An 18,728-nucleotide genomic window follows, 5' to 3' on the forward strand; every position below is an offset into this window, starting at 1 on the left:
ATTAGAAGTCATCTTCCAAGACTTAAGCAAGTAATTGTCTGTTAGTATAACTACAGATGTACTCTCAGCAATAGAGAGCTTAAAAAAAATAGCTTAAAATTAGTTTCTATGACAATCTCAAAGAAATATACACATATTAACTTACATGGTATTACAAGTTGAGCTTTAATAAGACTAGTCTAATCAAATCCTCTTAGATTACTTATGCAGAATATCAATCCAATTCCTGCTTCTTAGATGAGTATTTTGTTGTTGTTGTTGTTGTCAGCTGGAGTTTACAGACTGTGTGGGAACTTGGAAAAACGACATTACCTGCAAAACTTCACAGATGTTTGAGGAAACACTCACCAATTTTTTCTTTTTTTTTAAGTCGTTATTTGGCTTAAATAAGGAAAGCAAAAAAATACTGAAGGATCTTTACAGTGCCTTAAAAAAAATGAAAGTTCCTCAGAATCTGAATTTACAAGGAAGCCGTTTATTGACTACAACTCTGGCAGAGATGTCTTCCCAGGCCAAGTGGAAGAAAGTAATGAATGGACAAATTAGGTGTTTTATAAATGCCTAATTAGCACTGTTCTTCAGGAAAACCTGTGACTCAGGATGAGAATTTCAAAAATAAATTGCATTGGCTTGGAAACATAGTGTGGTTTCTTCACACAGCTGGAATGGGACATCTTGACTATCATTACATTTCCATGGGATCAGTACTTTTCTAATCTACAATGATACTTAGAGAAAGAAACTGTGCAGGTAAAATAAATGTTACATTGGATAATGTTCCTTCATATCCAGATGAACAGCATTCATGCTTCAATATCCATGTCTGGGCAGAAGAAAAAAAAATTACACACGGTATTGTCATTACTGTACAAATAAGTGTTCTTTTTTTCTGTTCATATATGCAACATCTATTGGCACTCGCAAAATACAAAGCTGATATTTAAGAGATACTGTGATGCATCTTCTAAACACTACAGTGTCTTTCTAGCAGAAGCTCCTGTCTCAGCTCAAGAAAAGGAAGTTTCCCTTTCCATACAAGGATTCATAACAATCTGGAATCTTAGGGACTTAAATCCAATGTTGGTTTTGCTCTCAACACTAACCAGATGCCTGTCATGGGTCAACGCTAGCCAGATGCCAGGCACCCACAAAAGCCACTTACTCACTCCCCTCTGCAGCTGGACAGAGGGGAGAAAATTTAACAAAGGGTTCATGGGTTGAGATGAGGACTGGGAGAGAGATGACTCATTAAATACCATCATGGGCAAAACAGGCTCAGCTTTGAGATATAAGGCGAATTTATTACTAATGAAATAAGAGCAGGATACTGAGACGTAAAATAAGCCCTTAAAAACACCTTCCCCCCTACCCCTCCCTCCTTCCACATGGAAGGCAGGGAATGGGGGCTGTGGTCAATTCATCACCCATGGCTTTTCCCACTGCTCTGGGAGAGGAGTTGTTCCCATGCTGCACCATGGCATCCCTGCCACAGGAGAGTTCTCCGCTAACTTCTCCAGTGTGAGTCCATCCCATAAACAGCTCTCTGCAAACTGCTGCAACATGAGTCCATCCCATGGAAACAGTTCTCCCAAAACTGCTATGGCTTGGGTCACTCTTCTACAGGGTGCAGTCCTTCATGGACAGGCTGCTCCAGCATGGGAGCAGGGCCCCTCTCTCCATGGGTCTCCCATAGGTTCACAGCCTCCTCGCAGGCATCCACCCACTCCAGCAGGGGTTTCTCTGTGCCCCCACCCACTACCAAAAACCAGGCCATGCAAAACCAATACAATGCCTTAAGAACTCTGAAAAAAAAATCTAAAAATCAAAAATCCTCACCTTTCAAACTTTTCTGTGAGTAATATGAAGTAACATCCCTCCAGTGAAAATCTTGTCCCACTTAAGTAAAAAATAAATCAAAAAACCAAAACCAAACCAAACCACACCAAAAAAACAAACAGCTAAAATTCTGCTTAAACCATTAAAAACATGCTGTATACTTATAAGGGGAAAAGGTGAGTAAACCCATTAATAATTGAACAGATATTCTGAAACCTTGCCATGATTATAATTAATCCACAGCCATCTAGAACAATTTTCTGTAAGGGACATATATCTATAAAAAAAGATTATCAGTGGAATTTTTTATTAACCAGAGGCACACAATATTTGGAAGATTAAAGCAGGCACTCAGTACATTGCTACATAATCATTTTAATTGGATAAAGGCTAACTGGATGATAATGCTGCTGTATGAATTAGAAATTAGAAACTGGTAGTAGTAAACTGCTTGGGGAAAAAAGGAATGTCCCAGAAATCAAGAAATACTTCCCCCATCCAACCTGGGGCCATTGCCCTGCTATGAATTCAAGTAAACATACTTGTTAAGTCCTGACAGCTTCAAAGCAATGGAAGGAGAGAAAATGTCTTTCCTTTATGTTTGCCTGCAGAATCAGCAACTGAAACTGTGAGTAATGACCTTTTCCTTGCCAAGAGACCTCAGAACATGAACCCATTTTGTGATAACCAATCACCGCTCCTACTACAAGCTTCATACACAGCTATTGGGAAGCAATCACCACTGTAGCCAGTATTTTTTGATTTCCACATCTTCCAAAGTGGATGGACAACAGTGAAATGGGAAAGAAAAAAAAAAAAAAAAAAAAAATCAAAATCAGAAGCCAGTTAGCACTACCACAAGGAAAAGCAAGGTAAGAAGATAACAACAAGTTAAGATTGAGACAATAACAAGGTATAGCACAGGAAAGCTATAAAGCCATAGGCATAATCAAAAAAGTATGGAACATGACACAAAGCTTGCTACCTATTCATGCACAGAGACTTGAGAAAGATCAGAAGGAAATGAAGCCCCTAAATACTCAAAACCACTCAACCAAACCTTGTGGGCAGCCTTCCAGGTCTCAGGAGCACCATTCCCAGGAGGCATCACTCATCCATCTGCAAAGGTATATTTGTAGATGCTGGGGCTGTGGTTTCAGTGTCTTGAATTGGACATAAGCCTGGACATTGCCAGGGCACAACTCCCACATTATTCCATCTCTTGTCCATTTACTGCTAAAATCTCTCCAAGAGCCACTGCTAGCACAGAAACTGGATCAAGGAACTGACCCATTTCTGACAACATTCCCCTAAGAATAGAAACTGCATCACAGTGGAAAGTGCCAGGAGTTCAAGAGGACCCAGACTGATCTTGAACAAAAGTGGGATAGATCTATGCCAGACTGAAGTGTCCATGTAACCATGGTCTCAAAAGGCGGATGAAAAAAATCATAGAATTGCCTGGCTGGGGACCTTAAAGATAATCTTGATTCAATCTCACTGGCCTTGGACACATACCAGGGATGGGACAGCCACAGCTTCTCTGGGCAACCTGTGCCAGTGCCTCACCACCCTCACAGGGAAGAATTTCTTCCTAATGTTTAATACAAACTCACTCTGCCAGTTTAGAGTCACTCCCTCTTATTCTGTTATTACATGCTCTTGCAAATAGTTTCTCTATCCACCTGAAAATGGCTGCAACCTAACAGCTTGTATATTTATAATATATTTTTATATATATATTAAGAGAACCACAACACTTTATGCCTATTATGTCTTAGACTTATTAAAGGAACAGCTGCTACCTGTCCATCTCAGAGTTACACAGTGAAAGACTGGGAAATGTCCCCGTAAGGAAGACTTCAGACCACATATGATGAGAACTCTGTATGTAAGACAGAAAAGAGAATTTGAAATGCAGCAGTAAACATCAGCTATGTTGTTCCCACCAGGATACCACCAATGTGGGAAAGGCAATGTCTCACCACATCCAACACTACACAGCCTCTCAGAAGTATCTTCTGCCAGGACTCGGATCAGCTGAGCTTCGCTCCCTTGGCTGGGCATGCTGAGCATCTAGTGCAAGTGTGGCTGCTCTTTTGTAACCTGAAGGAGCAAACCACAAGAATAGAATACAGATTGTGGATGATAATGAAGAACTTTTTCTCAACCATGAACTAAATGGTCACCTGCTAGCTCAGCTATGGACTAAACAAGGCAAGAAGGCTGCTCTGCATACAGCCATTGCATTTGTGTGTTTTAGAAGACAGAATAAACTACTGTACTCTTTGACACAAACATTATGCTGGTAGAACCCATTGATTAAATCTTGTCCATCCTATCTGTGAAATTCAAAATTAATCTACAGGAAACTGCAGCATTGCAGTTTCATTAAACGCTGCAGTACATGTTTACCTAAGTATTTATTTATGCTGACAATTCTCATCCCTTTTCATCCTTTTTCCTCCCTCAGCCTCAAAGCAAAAGTGCTCTTTGAAAAAGTCCTTATTTTTTCATTTCATTTCTTTTTGAGAGATGCAAAAAAAAAAAAAAATCAGTGTAGGGAAAAACAAGAGGGGAGATTTTTTATTATCAACAAAAGAAAGACAGGAATCATCTTGCAACATATGCTCCAAGTTTTATTAGTCACTCGATTTGAAATATATTTCAATAGTAGACTACAGTCTGGACTAAAAATCCCAGCCTTCTTTCTCAAGAAGGTGAGTATACTAAGGTTTAACTGCAGGATAAATATACCATCAGTAGTAATCCTCTATTTCCAAGCAAATCAAATTTAAGCACTGGCAGAAAGAGTAAACTAGCTCAACCTTTGCTGTGGTCCAAAAGCTAAATAAAACCTAAAACCTCAATAACAATGCAAAGAGTGCTAAGATACCATTTGGTCAAATTTTTAAGCATGACTGTACACATATCACAATATACGAACACCCATTTCTGTTGAAAATGTCATTTGTTTTTAAGGACATTCTGTGCTGCCAAAAATCTGTATGTTTCCCTTTTCATTAAAGGGATCATTTTCCTCACAGCAAAATTTATGGCTTTCTAGACTGCTGAATTTCAAGTAATGCAGGTTTAAAATTCATTTTCACCTTCAATACTGTGGCTATTCACTTTGAGAAACTAGAAAGGGCACATTATATGCAACCTAGATAAAAACAACCATTTCTACTACAACGAAAATGACAAGGTGGAGAGAAACCATTATCAAAGCAGTAAGACCATTGTCATTTCTGTCTCAAATTCTCAGAAAAAAACAGGTCAAACAATTTTTCTCTTTTCAAAAACCTTGTTATCCCCAGCAGTTTAACAAACTCTTTAGCAGGAAGGCAAAGACTAGTGGGAAGGAACTGCTGCCATCAGTGCTGCCTGAAGCTCGCCCCAGGACAACAACACTATCAGACATGGTGACAAGAGGAAGCCAAGCAAGTAGATAAAAAAGAGATGGGCCAGCCTTTTGGTCCATTTACAAAATAGGAGACATCTGGGTGCCGCTGCTGAGAGACAGGAATGTGACATAAACACACTGAGATCATGCAGCAACAACCAATGTTTATTGAAGGGCAGCTCCTTATATAGAGACTTCAAGTTTCCCATGTGTAATAGTTTTAATTTCAAAACCGGGCAGAAACACCAATTAATGTAGTGGTTTCACGTTCACTAAATTCTGGTCTTTTTCCTTCTTTCCTTTGGCCAGAGAGAGACAGGTAACATCGAGCTGGGCCTGCTGCTCCCTCCTTTTTTTGGGGAGCTGGCCTGAGGCCTGGCCGGATTCCATCGGCTCCTGGGTGAGGGGGGGAAGGAGAGGTTGCTGCTTTACAACAGCTACTTTCTCTAAACTTCCCTGGAGCAGGGAGAGATCTCTGCCAGGCCCCTGATAAGAGCTATGGGCACCATTTGGGCTGAGGCCGCCCCGACTTACACTGAAGGGTGGGCTGAGAAGGCATTTATGATCCTGCCTGGGTTTTTTGTGATTCCGGACTGCCCAGATGCCCTGATCTCTGATGTTTCTGTGTGAGTTCTTCCTCCCTCACTTGTGCAGCCTTGAACATCTAACACCACGAGCTACTGCAGGAGAGACAAAGACTCTGAGCAGATTTAACCCTTTCCTGACAACATGGAGCTTCCAGAGCTTGGCCCTTCTCTGAGAGAGAAAGAAAGGACAGAGTGAACATAAAGAAAAAAAAAACAGCATGAAGTCAGAAGAGCAAGAGTGAAAAGACTATTAAGACAGAGGGTTGAAGAGCTGGTTGTTCCATTCTTACTTGAGCCATGGAAATGAACTCTCTATTTAGATCATTCCTTTAAATCATGGGAAAGATATGTATTTGGAGAGATGATTGTTTTGTGTGTGGATTTGAGCAAAGGTGTTTGTGATGGACTAAGTAATATTAATCCTATAAGATGCTTGAATAGAGATAGAGATGAGAAGCCCTCTGTGCCAGTGAAGAAGTGAGAAGATATCTCTGTACCTTGAAGTGAAGAATCCTTTGCTTTGGAGTTACTTGTCTTTAAAAGGTGACACCCCAGTATGCAAAAGTCTAAGACCCATGACCCATAAGCAGCTTGGGAGCCTGCTCCTGGGAGGGTCACAAAGGCAGGTTTCTCCGGGCGGTTGTTTTTGTGACAGTTTAAAACCCACAAGAAACTGTTCTAAGTTGTCAGTGAGATCCATGACTCTAAGAGAGACTCTTCCCCTAATGAATTCATGAAAGACTATTATCAAATAGTGAAACTGACTGAAAATTACAAGTTTCGTCTCTTTATGTTGTCTTGTAAGAAAGTGAACAGTTTGTAAGGGCAGGGAATAGTGTTTTTGAAGTTTCATTCTGTTTTAGTTTTTTTTTCCAACTTTCATTTTTCTATTCTTTTAATGTGTGTTAATAAAACTATTTGTTAATTTTTAAGGTTGAGCCTGCTTTTTCTCCTAGTCTCTCTCCCACAGAAAGAGTAAGTACTAAGACCAGAATTTAGCGAATGTGAAACCATTACACCATGTTTACAAACGTGATTGGTTGTGATCTTAGTACCACCCAGCTGACTTGACTAACAATCTGTGTGCATCCATGATTCATGGGGATTGGCTACGGTCCCCTTGTTTGAGCTTGAATTCAGCCAATCACTTTCACACCTGGGGATATGTTTAGCTCTGACTCCTAAAGAACTCGGCTGGCAAGCTGGTATCTGTTAATCCAAATTATCTGTGCAGTTATAGAACAGTTGTAGCTGTCACATCTGGAGATTGTGGGGTGAATTAATGTCAAAGCTTTAGTATGGTCATACCCCAGCTTTTACTGGGCCGGGCTAAAAGTGGCTTTTGGGTTTCACAAGCTATGTACCTAAATACATGGCACAAAACTAGGGGATTTGAGAAAATGATCAGATAATTTCTGGAAGCATTATGGTTAGAGATCATGTAATATATGATATAAAATAATTCATGCTTGTCAAATAGATTCCAATAAAATCGAAAAAGCAAGGGCAGGGAAAGAGACTGCTTTGCAATTGTGAAGTTGGGCAGCGCAAAAGGAAGCACCTAATTTGCAATAGAAAAGAGATGGGCCTTTACCAGTACTCAATATGCATCTATGATAAGGACAATCTGCATCATCAAGGGCGTGCATCTCAACACCAGGTTCCCATAAGCATTCATGTCTTCCCAGAAACTGTTTTGTCAGGCCAACAGCAAAGAAAAAGAGACTGCATGAATATACAAAGTGAGCAAGAGCGACAGAAAAGAATAGAAAAAACTCTGCCATAGTCGAAAAACTGTATAAAACTGTCCCGGCGGAGGCAGACCTGGTGAACAGAGAGGATTTTGGAGCGATAGAGTCCAAATCTGTGTTCACTCAGTGATGAACCCGGGCTCGACGCTGTTTCTTTTGATTGTGGCTTTCCGAGACCGATTTTGGTCGTGTAATAAAATCTGTTTTAATTATTAATTTGGCCACTTTATTTATAACAATCGGAAATGTCAACAGTGTTCTGTCAACAGTTATAATGTATTATCTATTACAGGAATTTACCCTTATATTTTCTGCTCCATATAACACAAAGATAATAGTTAAGAATGTAGTACCATGTATTTATAATTTTGTTATTTCTAGGGAGGATTTTTTCTAAGAAATACACACTGTCCACAAGATAGTCATTCATCCCAGTGATGTTTAAAACTAAAATTTACATGTGTAAATGACTTTACAAAAGAAACCAAGGAGTCATGAGATGCCAAGTGTAACACCTCCCAAAGCCAACACTCACTTTACATCTGAAAGCTACTCTAGGCATCTAGGTAAAGACTGCAAAGCGAGCCAGCTGCTGATTACAAAGCTCCCAGGTTTAATTCATCCTCGTAATATCCAGACCCAAACTTATTTTATTACAGTTATGGTTTGGTCTTAGGGGAAAAGAAAAAGCCAATGAGCAATTACATGAATACCTAAAATGGCAATCTCCAAACATAACTAAGTGGGGGAAGAAAACACGCTTTAGACAAAATAATTTTTTTGCCAGCTGTGACTGTTTTACAATTCATTTTGGACAGTGAGTTCAACAGAGATGGCAAAATAATTTCAGTCCTTCAAGGAACTCATATAATGTATCCTAACTACTAGACATAAAATTCTGCACATAGTATCTGCTCAAAATTGCTAATATAATAAACATACACCAATATCTTCCATCTGAACGTTTTTTCCCTTTAAACAGGGAATGAAGCACACCCAAATGAACTTTCTACTCTGCATATTCATGTAACTCCGAAAGCACACTTTGACAAAGGGCAGGCTCCAGATGGGTTTTCTGAATGCTGTTAGGAAGACAGGAGCTGACTGACCTACAAAAGCACCTTCCTACAACAATAATGTGTAGGTGGGGACAGCCCAACTCCTCCCATAAAACACCAAAAGGCAAATCCAGGAGCAGCAGTACCCACCTGCTTTGGAACCCCTGCTAACGACCCATATGGGGCTGTTCAGAAGAAACTTTCCCCAGGTGTAGTTATTGCGTAATTGTGTAGCTTGGCAGAGTTTTCCCAAAATTCCTCTAAAACAGCTGGTGCTGCAGTGTCAGCAGCAGGACTCACTGACCAGTGGCTTGATCTGAAGTGCAATCTAGATCACTCAACATCTTAAGGATTCTGGCACACAGAGCTGTAAACCATCGAAATTCACATCAATGTCCCCTTGTTCTAGCACCTCTCGCCCTCGCATCTGACAGCTGTTTGCAGATCACGCCCATGCAGTTTTACCTCCCAGTAACAAGAACAACCCAGGCAGTAGCATGCTAGATAGGTTAACATTAAAAGAAACCACTAGTAAACTGTACTTCTCTACATAGCATTTCATTCCAGCTAAGAAAGTTTCACTTTGTAATATTAAAAAAAAAAAAAAAAAAAAAAGAACAAAACAAACGAGAGAAGCCACCAGCTTACACTGAACACAAGAAAATGTGCAGATATGCTTCCAGGACCACTTCCTATGAGTTCAGTGTTAGTTTAACTGAAGTCAAGGAGGCTGAAAGGCAGCATTCAAGTATCTTCCATTTCCTTCCAAAAAAGCAATTTACTGACTGAGCTTTGCCATATTTAAACTGTGTGATGTGTTGTCCAAATAGAAACTCTGATACTTCCTGTGCTGCACTGAGCTCCCACTCAAAAGATGCAAAACCAAGCAAGCTTAATCTTTAAAACATGTAGGTGGTTCTGCTTATTCCCTGTTCCTCCCTCTGGGCTCTGCAATGCTCCTCTACTGCTACCTCCTGTATCAAGACATCAAAATCCACCTAAGCTGGCAGTGGACTGCAAGAGGAAACAATGAGAATCTCAAGGTTCACAGTACATCTCTGCAAGAGAAATACAAGTCCTTCTGTAGTCTATGCACCTCCTAGCCCTGTGCTTTGTCCACCACTCAGGCATCTAGCCTTGCATTGTCAAGAGAAGATCTTTTAAATGAAGAGCTAACAAGGAGGCAAAGAAACACGTCTAACATGTAAGTTTTGATGAAAGGAGATTTTTTTTTTATTTTTTCAAAAATACCTTCAAGGAAGAAATCAGAGCCAGATACGTAAAGTATCTTTTTTTTTTTTTTAATTATTATTATTATTAACAGTGAGTGGAGTATAATTTTGTATAACTTAGACCCAAGGAGACATAGAAGAAGATCACTGCACTTGCCCATTGGGTTTCCACCCAAACAGCTCCTATTGCTATGTCCCTTCTGGTCTTTCCCAAGCTGGAGGAAGAACTGGGTGCACGGGCAAAGTCTACAGGTCTTACAATAGAAGTGCATCTCCCCTTGCAATGCAGTCATTATCACAATTCCTGGAACAGCAATCATGAGTGATGTGCAGCAAAATCCAGATGGACAGATTTCTCAATTGAAGTACAGGGTGGAAATGCCAAACCTTCCCTTGCTTGTTGTCACTTCAAGGTTCTTTCAGAGCTGGGTAAAAAACCAAATTCCTCAGCAGATGGTACAATGAGCTGATTCTACAGTAACAGTGAAGAACCTAGAAAGCTTTCACAGTGCCAGGGAGCATGAAGGTGGATGCAGGAAGAGTACCTGTCTGCTGGATTAGCAGAGCATTTACACTCAGCCTCTGCCTGCAGCAAGAAATAAAGCACACAGGAAGAAGCAATCCTTCTTTTGGGGGGAAAAAAAGTGGCATTAAAGGAGAGAAAAGAAAGGAAGGAAAAGATAATATTTGGCAAAAGCAATCAAAAAGGAGATTTTTACCTGCTTACTATTCCAACACAAGCAGTACTTGCTGCTTATTACTTCCTGCTAATGAGAAAATGCAAATTTGTCCCATTCCCTGGCAAGTACTGTCTAGCAGCCAAGGTAAGCAGCAGAAAGCAAGGGAAATACTAGGCATATTTGGAAAACCAACCACAATAACAAGAAGTTCCCCAAAGCTAAGAAGCCAGTTTGAGTTGCATTTACTAGCAATCCTCTACAAATTAATTTCTTTGGTAGAAGTGGGTGCTGTTGTCCAACTCTTCCATTTCTCTTGTGGGTTCATAGACAGGTTTAATAGCAAATATTAAATAATATTTTATTTAATTTGTTTAATATTCACTGATGCTCTTCTTTTTATTATCCCTTTCCTCACCCTCAATAATTTCCTTATGCATAAATCAACTTTATTTAGATACGTCAAAGAAGACAACAGAAAACCAGAAGAAATCTTTGGAAGTGTACTAGTAGGATAGGTTAGGTATTTTTGTTAGTGATAAACAAAAATACGAGTTTCACAAAGCAATTTTCTTACTAAAGAGTCAAAGCTACTGATGAAGGATCAATTTCAACTGCCATTACAATACTACCCTTAAAGTGAATATTTTGCCCAAATGCAATAACAACTGAATAAAACACTGCAAAACCCAGAAAGAAAATCAGTGGGTGAAAGGACAAGAATAAAGATGCCAAGAGAGCAAAGACCTGAAAAATAAATTCTCTTGCTTTCTAAAGAAATAGTTTCACAAAACTGGTTTGACATTTAGAAAATAAAGCAACTACTGCTATGGCAATATGCAATAGCCCTCACTACAAAAAAAAAAAAAAAAAAAAAAAAGAGAGAGATGGCATAGCAGATGTAAGGACCAAAGCAAGTCAAACCATGCCCTTTCGTTCCACCTGCATGAAATAACACATTTTCTTTTCAATTGGTCACACACCAGTACAAGGTTATTGTACATCATGGAGACAAAACAAAATTGGATCCACATGTTCTTAGTATATAAGGAAGTGGGTAAGAAGTTTTTGCTCTCAAATATGAAATCAGTCATTGCGACTTCATCTGTAGGGGAAGATTTTCTAATAAGATACTCTGAATTGTTCTGTGTGCAGCAGAGGCCAGTAACCCTGGACTGCACAAGTGCATTTCAGTGGCATGGTAGAATAGAAGTCATGTTACAGCTGATCTTTCCAAATCAGCCAAAAAACACCAAGGTCATTTTAAATAATGAATTGCCACCTCAGCTTTATTCAAAACACTTAATAAGAAAGAAGTTCATTGCACACATACTAAACAAAAATTGACCCTCAAGGGTAGAAGAGAGACAAAATTTTCCAACAGTCCCAGTAACTCCCTCAGCAACCAATTCCTGAAGCTGTTTTAACAGGCACTGGAGAGAACCTCTTCAGAAAGGACAAGAAGGCAACAGAGCAAAAGAGGTCAAAAAAGAAAGGGAAGATTCCGACACACTGAGCTCTCCAGCACGTGTCTGCACTTACACTTTGAAAGAACAACCACCACAGTTATTCCTGAGACAGCACTTACTTCCTGGCAGTACTGAAGAATCCCTTCTTTGGTCCCAATGCAGGTCTTGGTGCCGGAGGGGTCTGATTCCCACTTTCCGTTCTGCACATTCATATGCATGTTGAGTTTGCCACAGAACATGGCAATCTGAGGCTCTGCCAGCAGCCCTGCATTTCCATCAGCAGGCACCTAGAAGGAGAAGCAAAGTTTTAATCTCACATTTGACATTCCAGCCCAGCCAAAGCAGCAACAGGTCAAACAAGTCTGAGACAAACTCCAGATTCATCCCCCTAATCACAGCAAAGACAAAATTTTTGATCCAGGGAGATGTTAGAAATGTGAATGGGGTGTTCATAGAAATCAGATTACAATAGCATAGTTTTAAAGCTGGAACGAAACTGTTTTGCCCAAAACTCTCTTCTGACCAGCTTGGGCTAAACACAGAACAACGAGCACAGTTGGAGCACAGTTACAGAGGTTTAATTTTCCAAATACAGCTGTTATAATGTAGGGGAGGGGGTTACTAACAATTAAATGAAACAGTAACAAGTTTTAAGCAAGAGTTTCCTAAAAAACCTCACAGTGTATCCTTTTTCAAGCCTCTCAGTTGAGCGCACATATTTTATCATGTTTTATGAAGATGGCGGGTTAAAAGCAGCTTCTACCTAAGCTTTTCTTGGATTGAACTTCAAAATGCAGAGGGGCTGGGGAGATATTAAAATGGCTCTGCTGAAGGTTTTGCTCTCAACCAAGAACTACAGAATAGCATTTCCCAAGCATTAAAATACCAGGCTCAAGAAAGGTGCTCCTCCTCCCGAATCATAGACACTGCCCATGACATTCAAAGCAAGTACTGCTAGGGCAAAGAGCCAGACTCACCATCAGCACAGGTTTAAATCTCTCCCACGGGACCACAGAACTGAAGACAAATCAAGAGCAAATCGCTGAAGGTATAAGGTGGAAGGACTTGCTTTTTTGTTTTACATCCGAGGAACGTGACACAAAGAGAAACCTCCTCTCTGGGTTAGGTACCTCAAGAGACAGGTCTACACCTCTCCACTGCCCCTCCTGCTCCAAAGATCAGTTGATCATATTCAAGGTGCAGCAGAGTATTCATTTCAGTTTAAATATCTATTTTTAATTTTTAATCTCTTAGCTAGAAGGTTTCTCAAGAGGAAAATAAAAAACATTTTAAAAATTCACCAAAATTTTGGCATCATAGGAGATATGATAGGAGACATATGCAAACCTGGGATATTAGTTTGACTCTTTGTTTAAACAAACTCAAAAAAGATTTAATGAATTTTGTATGCCTACAGTATTAAAAAAAAAACCAAACTCCACATTAAGAAACCTTGCAGGAGGGAACATCTAACTATCCATTAGATTAGCACTGAAAGTGAAAATGTCAAAATTAAACCAAGGTTTTGTTTGGGGCTTTTTTAAGAGAAAAGCAAGAACATTTCTTTTCCTGTTTTCATAAGATTTTAACTTGTTACTGCAATACAGCTCCAAAAAATAGAAAAATAATAATAATATTAAAAAAAGACAGGAACACCTCAACTGGCCAAGATTTTGATTTACTATCTCAATTTATCTTCTCTTTTGCGACTAGTACATTCTGTACAATTTAACAATCAACTATCACAGGTGTTCTGCAGGGAAATTATAGAATTTTCCAGTAACTGGGATGACACCTTGTCTTGGCTTGCCTTGATCAGAAAAACTACCACATGCTTACTCCCTCTAATACCTTCAGAAACTTTGGAGAACAACTCAAATGCAACACATCTGTAACAATCTGCAAAACAGCCTCCAAACTAATGATTTTATTTTTCTTTATACATACAACATAACCCTATCAAAAATTCAATATAAATAGAAGTGAGTCATTCCACAGGTGATAAGTAGATGAGAACTCTATATTCCCAGTCTGCTCCTCCAATTAGTAGATCTTTAGTAAATTAATAAAGCACACAGTAGTCCCACTACAGCAGATTTTAGATTTTCTTTTCACTCAAAATCATAAATCAAAACCAAACTAAAGTATTTAGATCATAGAATCAAAAATTCATTTAGGTTGAATGAGACTTTAAGAATGAGTCCAACTCATTCTTAACAGTAAACCTAACACCGCCAAGTTTAACCAAAATAAAAGCCAAAAATAAAAGATAAAATTTAGCTGAGATAACTAATTTCAAGGAATCTCTATATGGTGCAAGTTCCTGATAATGTAAAATCTCATTAACTATTACTCATTTTAAGAAACATTGAACAGCGGTTTGATCACGACGGGGACTGAACAGCAGTATTTTTGGGGAAAGGTGGGGAAATGTATCACTTTCTGTGATATACACTTACAAATATTAAAAACTCGGGGGGAAAAAAAAAAAAAGCAGGAGACTAAAACATTAGTAAAACTTACACAGTGATAAGTGATTTGTCCAACACATACTATCATAACATTTTAAACATGTGAATGAATTCATCGCTGGTCACATCAAGGGTATATCCAGCAAAATATGTGAGCTGGTGATGAATTTTATGCATCACTCAAGTTTTCTTCATAACCAATGGTTTCATTCATTTACACTCATATCCTCACAAGAAAAAAAATATCAGCATTACAATGCAATTAAATAATCTAGAGCACCAATCTACACTGATAAACAGCTTCTATATAAGGAATGCTGAAAAATATAAAGCTACAGTCCAGTTTGTTACAACAACACCTGTAGCGGCAAATCTCTCCTTGACTAACCCTAAAGCTCTCAGGCAGACTAGTCTCCCAAAGAATAACTCATGGGACACAAACTGCATTAACAGCAACTATTTACTTTATTAGTATTCTGCAAAAGCAAAACCTCTAAGCATATCAATGGAATTGCAAACACATTATTTTTTTCTCCTTTCCATATGACTTTGAAGTAGCAGCATGGCTTTTTTTCCTGCCTCTTGGCAAATCATTAAATAACAGACCAATTAGCACAGCATCTCAAGGTAACTTCAAATATTATGCTCAGGTTTTCTTAGTGTATCTAGTTTTCAAAGACCAAGTAAGAACACTACTCATCACTTCCACCAGACATCTGTAATATGACTTCTGTAATGAAATCATTATGATTTCTACAAAAATTTGAAAAATGGCATGTACAGGACTCCGAAAAATTATCTTAATTGATGGTACGCTATTTTGATCTCTACATTAGTCTACTATGCCACAAGTTATTCAAGCAATAGCCTGACATCTTTTCATACAGAAAACAAAATTATTAATTTTTAGAAGTGTAAGGGTACAAGTTCTGAAAGAAAGGTTCCATGGCTGCGGTAAAGCCCAATGCTGACAACAGGGTCTCCCTTAAGGAATTCCAGCATATCAGAAGCCTGTCTTCCAGTTTCAAGACTCATTTCACGTCCAGCTGAGTGCATCTTCCTGCATGATCCTCTGATATATTTCCTTCTTATAAGCAGATAAATGATGAAGTGCTTAAAACATTGTGTTAAAGAAAACAGATTCAAAATACCTCTCAAGGATAGGGTTTCAGTATTTTGCATACTCTCACAGGTGGAGATATTAAATAAAAGAAAATCCAACCAACACTAAACACTGAAATCAGAAGACAACTCTGTACGACGAAGCCCATTGGTTATGTAACTGCTTTGGATACAGAAAGAAGAGGGACATAATTCAGCTGTTTTCTCCTCAGACTGGCCAACTTAGGACAGAACAAGGTCAGTCTTAGCAAGGCCACCTGAATGGCATAATTTAATGACTGGAGCCTGTCTTTAAAAGTAGGTGTTTCATGGTATTTTTTTCTGATTGTTTTTAGAGAAAAGAGCCATTACAAGTATTTATTTCATGTCAAAATGTTGAATTACATACAACATAGTAATATAATAAGAAATCGTGTAAACATTAGGAGACTAAGATGTAGGGAATCTGTTTCCTTTCCATGCTAAAAGGTAGTACAGATGCCTCTGCTTTCCTGTCTTTCAGGTCTTGTAATTTGCTGTATCTATTTGAGGAGAGATGCACATCCACATGGCATGCTGGATGCCATTTATACCATTTCTGAGACAATCAAAAAGCATTTTGATAGCAGAGTACAGAGGACTGAAAGAAGTTTATCTAATTGCAAAACTGGAAGAAGGAATACCTTACATTAACAAAAGTGTGTGGAGTTTTTTTAGCTCACTGTCATTCCATCATAGTATCAAAAGGCCTTTTCCTGTCAAACACTATCAGTATGACAGAAAGTATAGAGCTCTCCCTGTCTCCATTCTCTCTGTCATTGCTTTCTGCAGTTACAAAAACAATTAGTATAATTGCTAGTAACACTTCATAATCCCTATTTAACCAAAAAGTGTCGGCTTTTTTCACAACGTAGGTAATATTCAGAAAACACAGGCTGCAAGGTTTTACCCTCAAGAGGTTTTTCATCAATGATCCAAAGTAACACCACTTTTGATAGCTCTGCTATTAACTTATAGTTAAGAAATACATAATAATAAGGAAATAAGCATCATACCTTCTATGTGTGGTTATTAACCATTGAAACATCAAAAGCCATTCCCCAGAAGTCCCTAAGACAACTTCTGTGATTTATATTACCTTTTTCTGCAAATACTAACCTTAAGCCACTTTTAAACATTTGAAGTTTATTTAATTTGCAATAATTACTTCATTTGCAATTACTTTCAAGCAGAGGACTTTCAAAAACAACCTCCATATTTACAACTTGCTGAAGAACAACTGTCCTCCTTATTTTAGGAGATGACTAAAATAATCCCTCCCTGATTTTCATTTTTAATGCTAACAGCAGTTCAAACCTCCAAACCAAGTCAGTGCCTACAGTTTTAAGGTTTAACAACAGTAAAACAGGGGTTCAAATAATGTGACCAATTACACATATACAATCCTAACACATCACTCCTACAACCCACGGCTGTGCTTCCTCCAAACTTTTATACCATATTCGAGTTGAAATCTGAGGTTTCTCATTAACCAGCTTGCATACATAGCAGTTTACTTCCTCTATTAACAAAACTATTAACAAAATAAAAGAAATTCTACCTTTGAAGTAGGGCCACTCTTAACTGTTTTCCCTATAAAGAACAGAGGTAAAAATAGAATGAATTGCCTTACACATTCAGTGGGCAAAACTTGATACAGAGACTTGTTATTCCCAGTGGAAAGAGCGGGGTTTTTTTTGCACTGGACTGTCTGGTCTGCTGTACCCTACGAGTGAAGACTGCTGCTCAGTTCTAGAAGTCTGCAGCTCAAACTGAGCAAATGACATGCAAATACAGGCTTATATCACCAGACATGAATCCATGGCTTCTTGCCCATCAGTTAGCCATCAACTTTGGCAGACTGTAATCTGTTACACTCTGCTCTAGACATTTTATTTAAGCCGTAAAATATTTCTCCTCCTAGGTTTGTTAGGATCTTCACAGAACACAAATGCTTTAAAAACTATTTGTGTTAAAAAACCTGCACATGTATATTTGCAATAAGAAGCACTGCTTTCTTAAAAATGCAATCAGGATTTAAAAAAAAAAAAAAAAAAGTCAGTAATTGCTGCTGCTGTCTCCTCACAACTTTAGGATGGTTGTTTGTCAAAACCAAGGAAATTTTTCCATCACCTCACTTCTCCTCAAAGCTGAAAAAGAGTAAGAAATTGTCAAAAATCAACACGAATAGTTTAGAGACAGTGTTTTATCGTACAATGTTCACATAGAAACAGCAGCAGCAATTACTGTTGTCAACAGCCTACAGAAATTGGTCAGAAAAACATTTTACTGATTACAGTAAAATTGCTCAGTACAGTTTCTCCTCCCCTGGAAGACAAATGTTTCTCACAAACAGTCACAGAAAGAACCGCCTTCCTAACCTGCAGAACTCCCTATGAACATCCATATCTAATTTACAAAAAGTCATCATCCAAAATTTGGTTGGGAAACAGACTCCATCAAAAAGCTGCAGGAAAACTACAGAAGTTTATTTGGCCTGACTATAACCTATTTAACCCAAGTGCGAATATCTGCGCACTGTTGTCCTGGTCTGCTTCATAAACAATGATGCCAAAACACATCACAACAGCACACTACCCACATCTCCACAGCAGCTCAAGGATCAAGTGCTCCACAAATAAGTTAAAAGCAAGTCTGCCTTCAAGCCTGCAGAGGAAAATATAATATTCTCAAAACTATCTTCTGGCAGCAAACCATTTTCCTCACCCACAGTCTTCACAAGGTCCTGAGATATAGGTTCTATTTATTCCATACATCTTCATTTTAGTTCTTCCCTCAGGTCACACTCCAAGTACTTGGAGAAAAACATCACAAACCCCCCCCCCCCAGGCATTTGTTTACCCTGAAATATAGTATCAAAACCAAACCAAAAAATATGGCAGGACTAAGCACTGAGTTCACAAGGCTATCTTGTGGAGCAACATGGAATTGAGCACTCCCCTCCCTGTTGTTGTGCATTATTTGGGTTTATATTGTATTTCATTTTATATTGGGTTTTGTAATGGTTTCTTCTGTACCCCCTGTTCCCATGGAAAATGTATCACGAGGTTTGTCCCTGCTCCTTCTCCCTGCCCATCTTC

At 38.7% G+C, this 18,728-nt stretch overlaps 1 protein-coding gene across 8 annotated transcripts in view; it reads right to left on the reverse strand.

The window, feature by feature from the left end:
• APP (amyloid beta precursor protein) overlaps positions 1-18,728 on the reverse strand; it is a 211,836-nt gene that overhangs the window by 145,191 nt on the left and 47,917 nt on the right. For all 8 annotated transcript variants that reach the window (XM_040055536.2, XM_040055535.2, XM_040055533.2 and 5 more), the window contains exon 2: positions 12,136-12,303. In XM_040055536.2, coding sequence (XP_039911470.1) covers positions 12,136-12,303 — 168 coding nt within the window. The remainder of the gene's footprint in view (positions 1-12,135; positions 12,304-18,728) is intronic.

The sequence above is a fragment of the Hirundo rustica genome, chromosome 2, assembly GCF_015227805.2.
Source record: "Hirundo rustica isolate bHirRus1 chromosome 2, bHirRus1.pri.v3, whole genome shotgun sequence".
Lineage (NCBI taxonomy): Eukaryota > Metazoa > Chordata > Aves > Passeriformes > Hirundinidae > Hirundo > Hirundo rustica.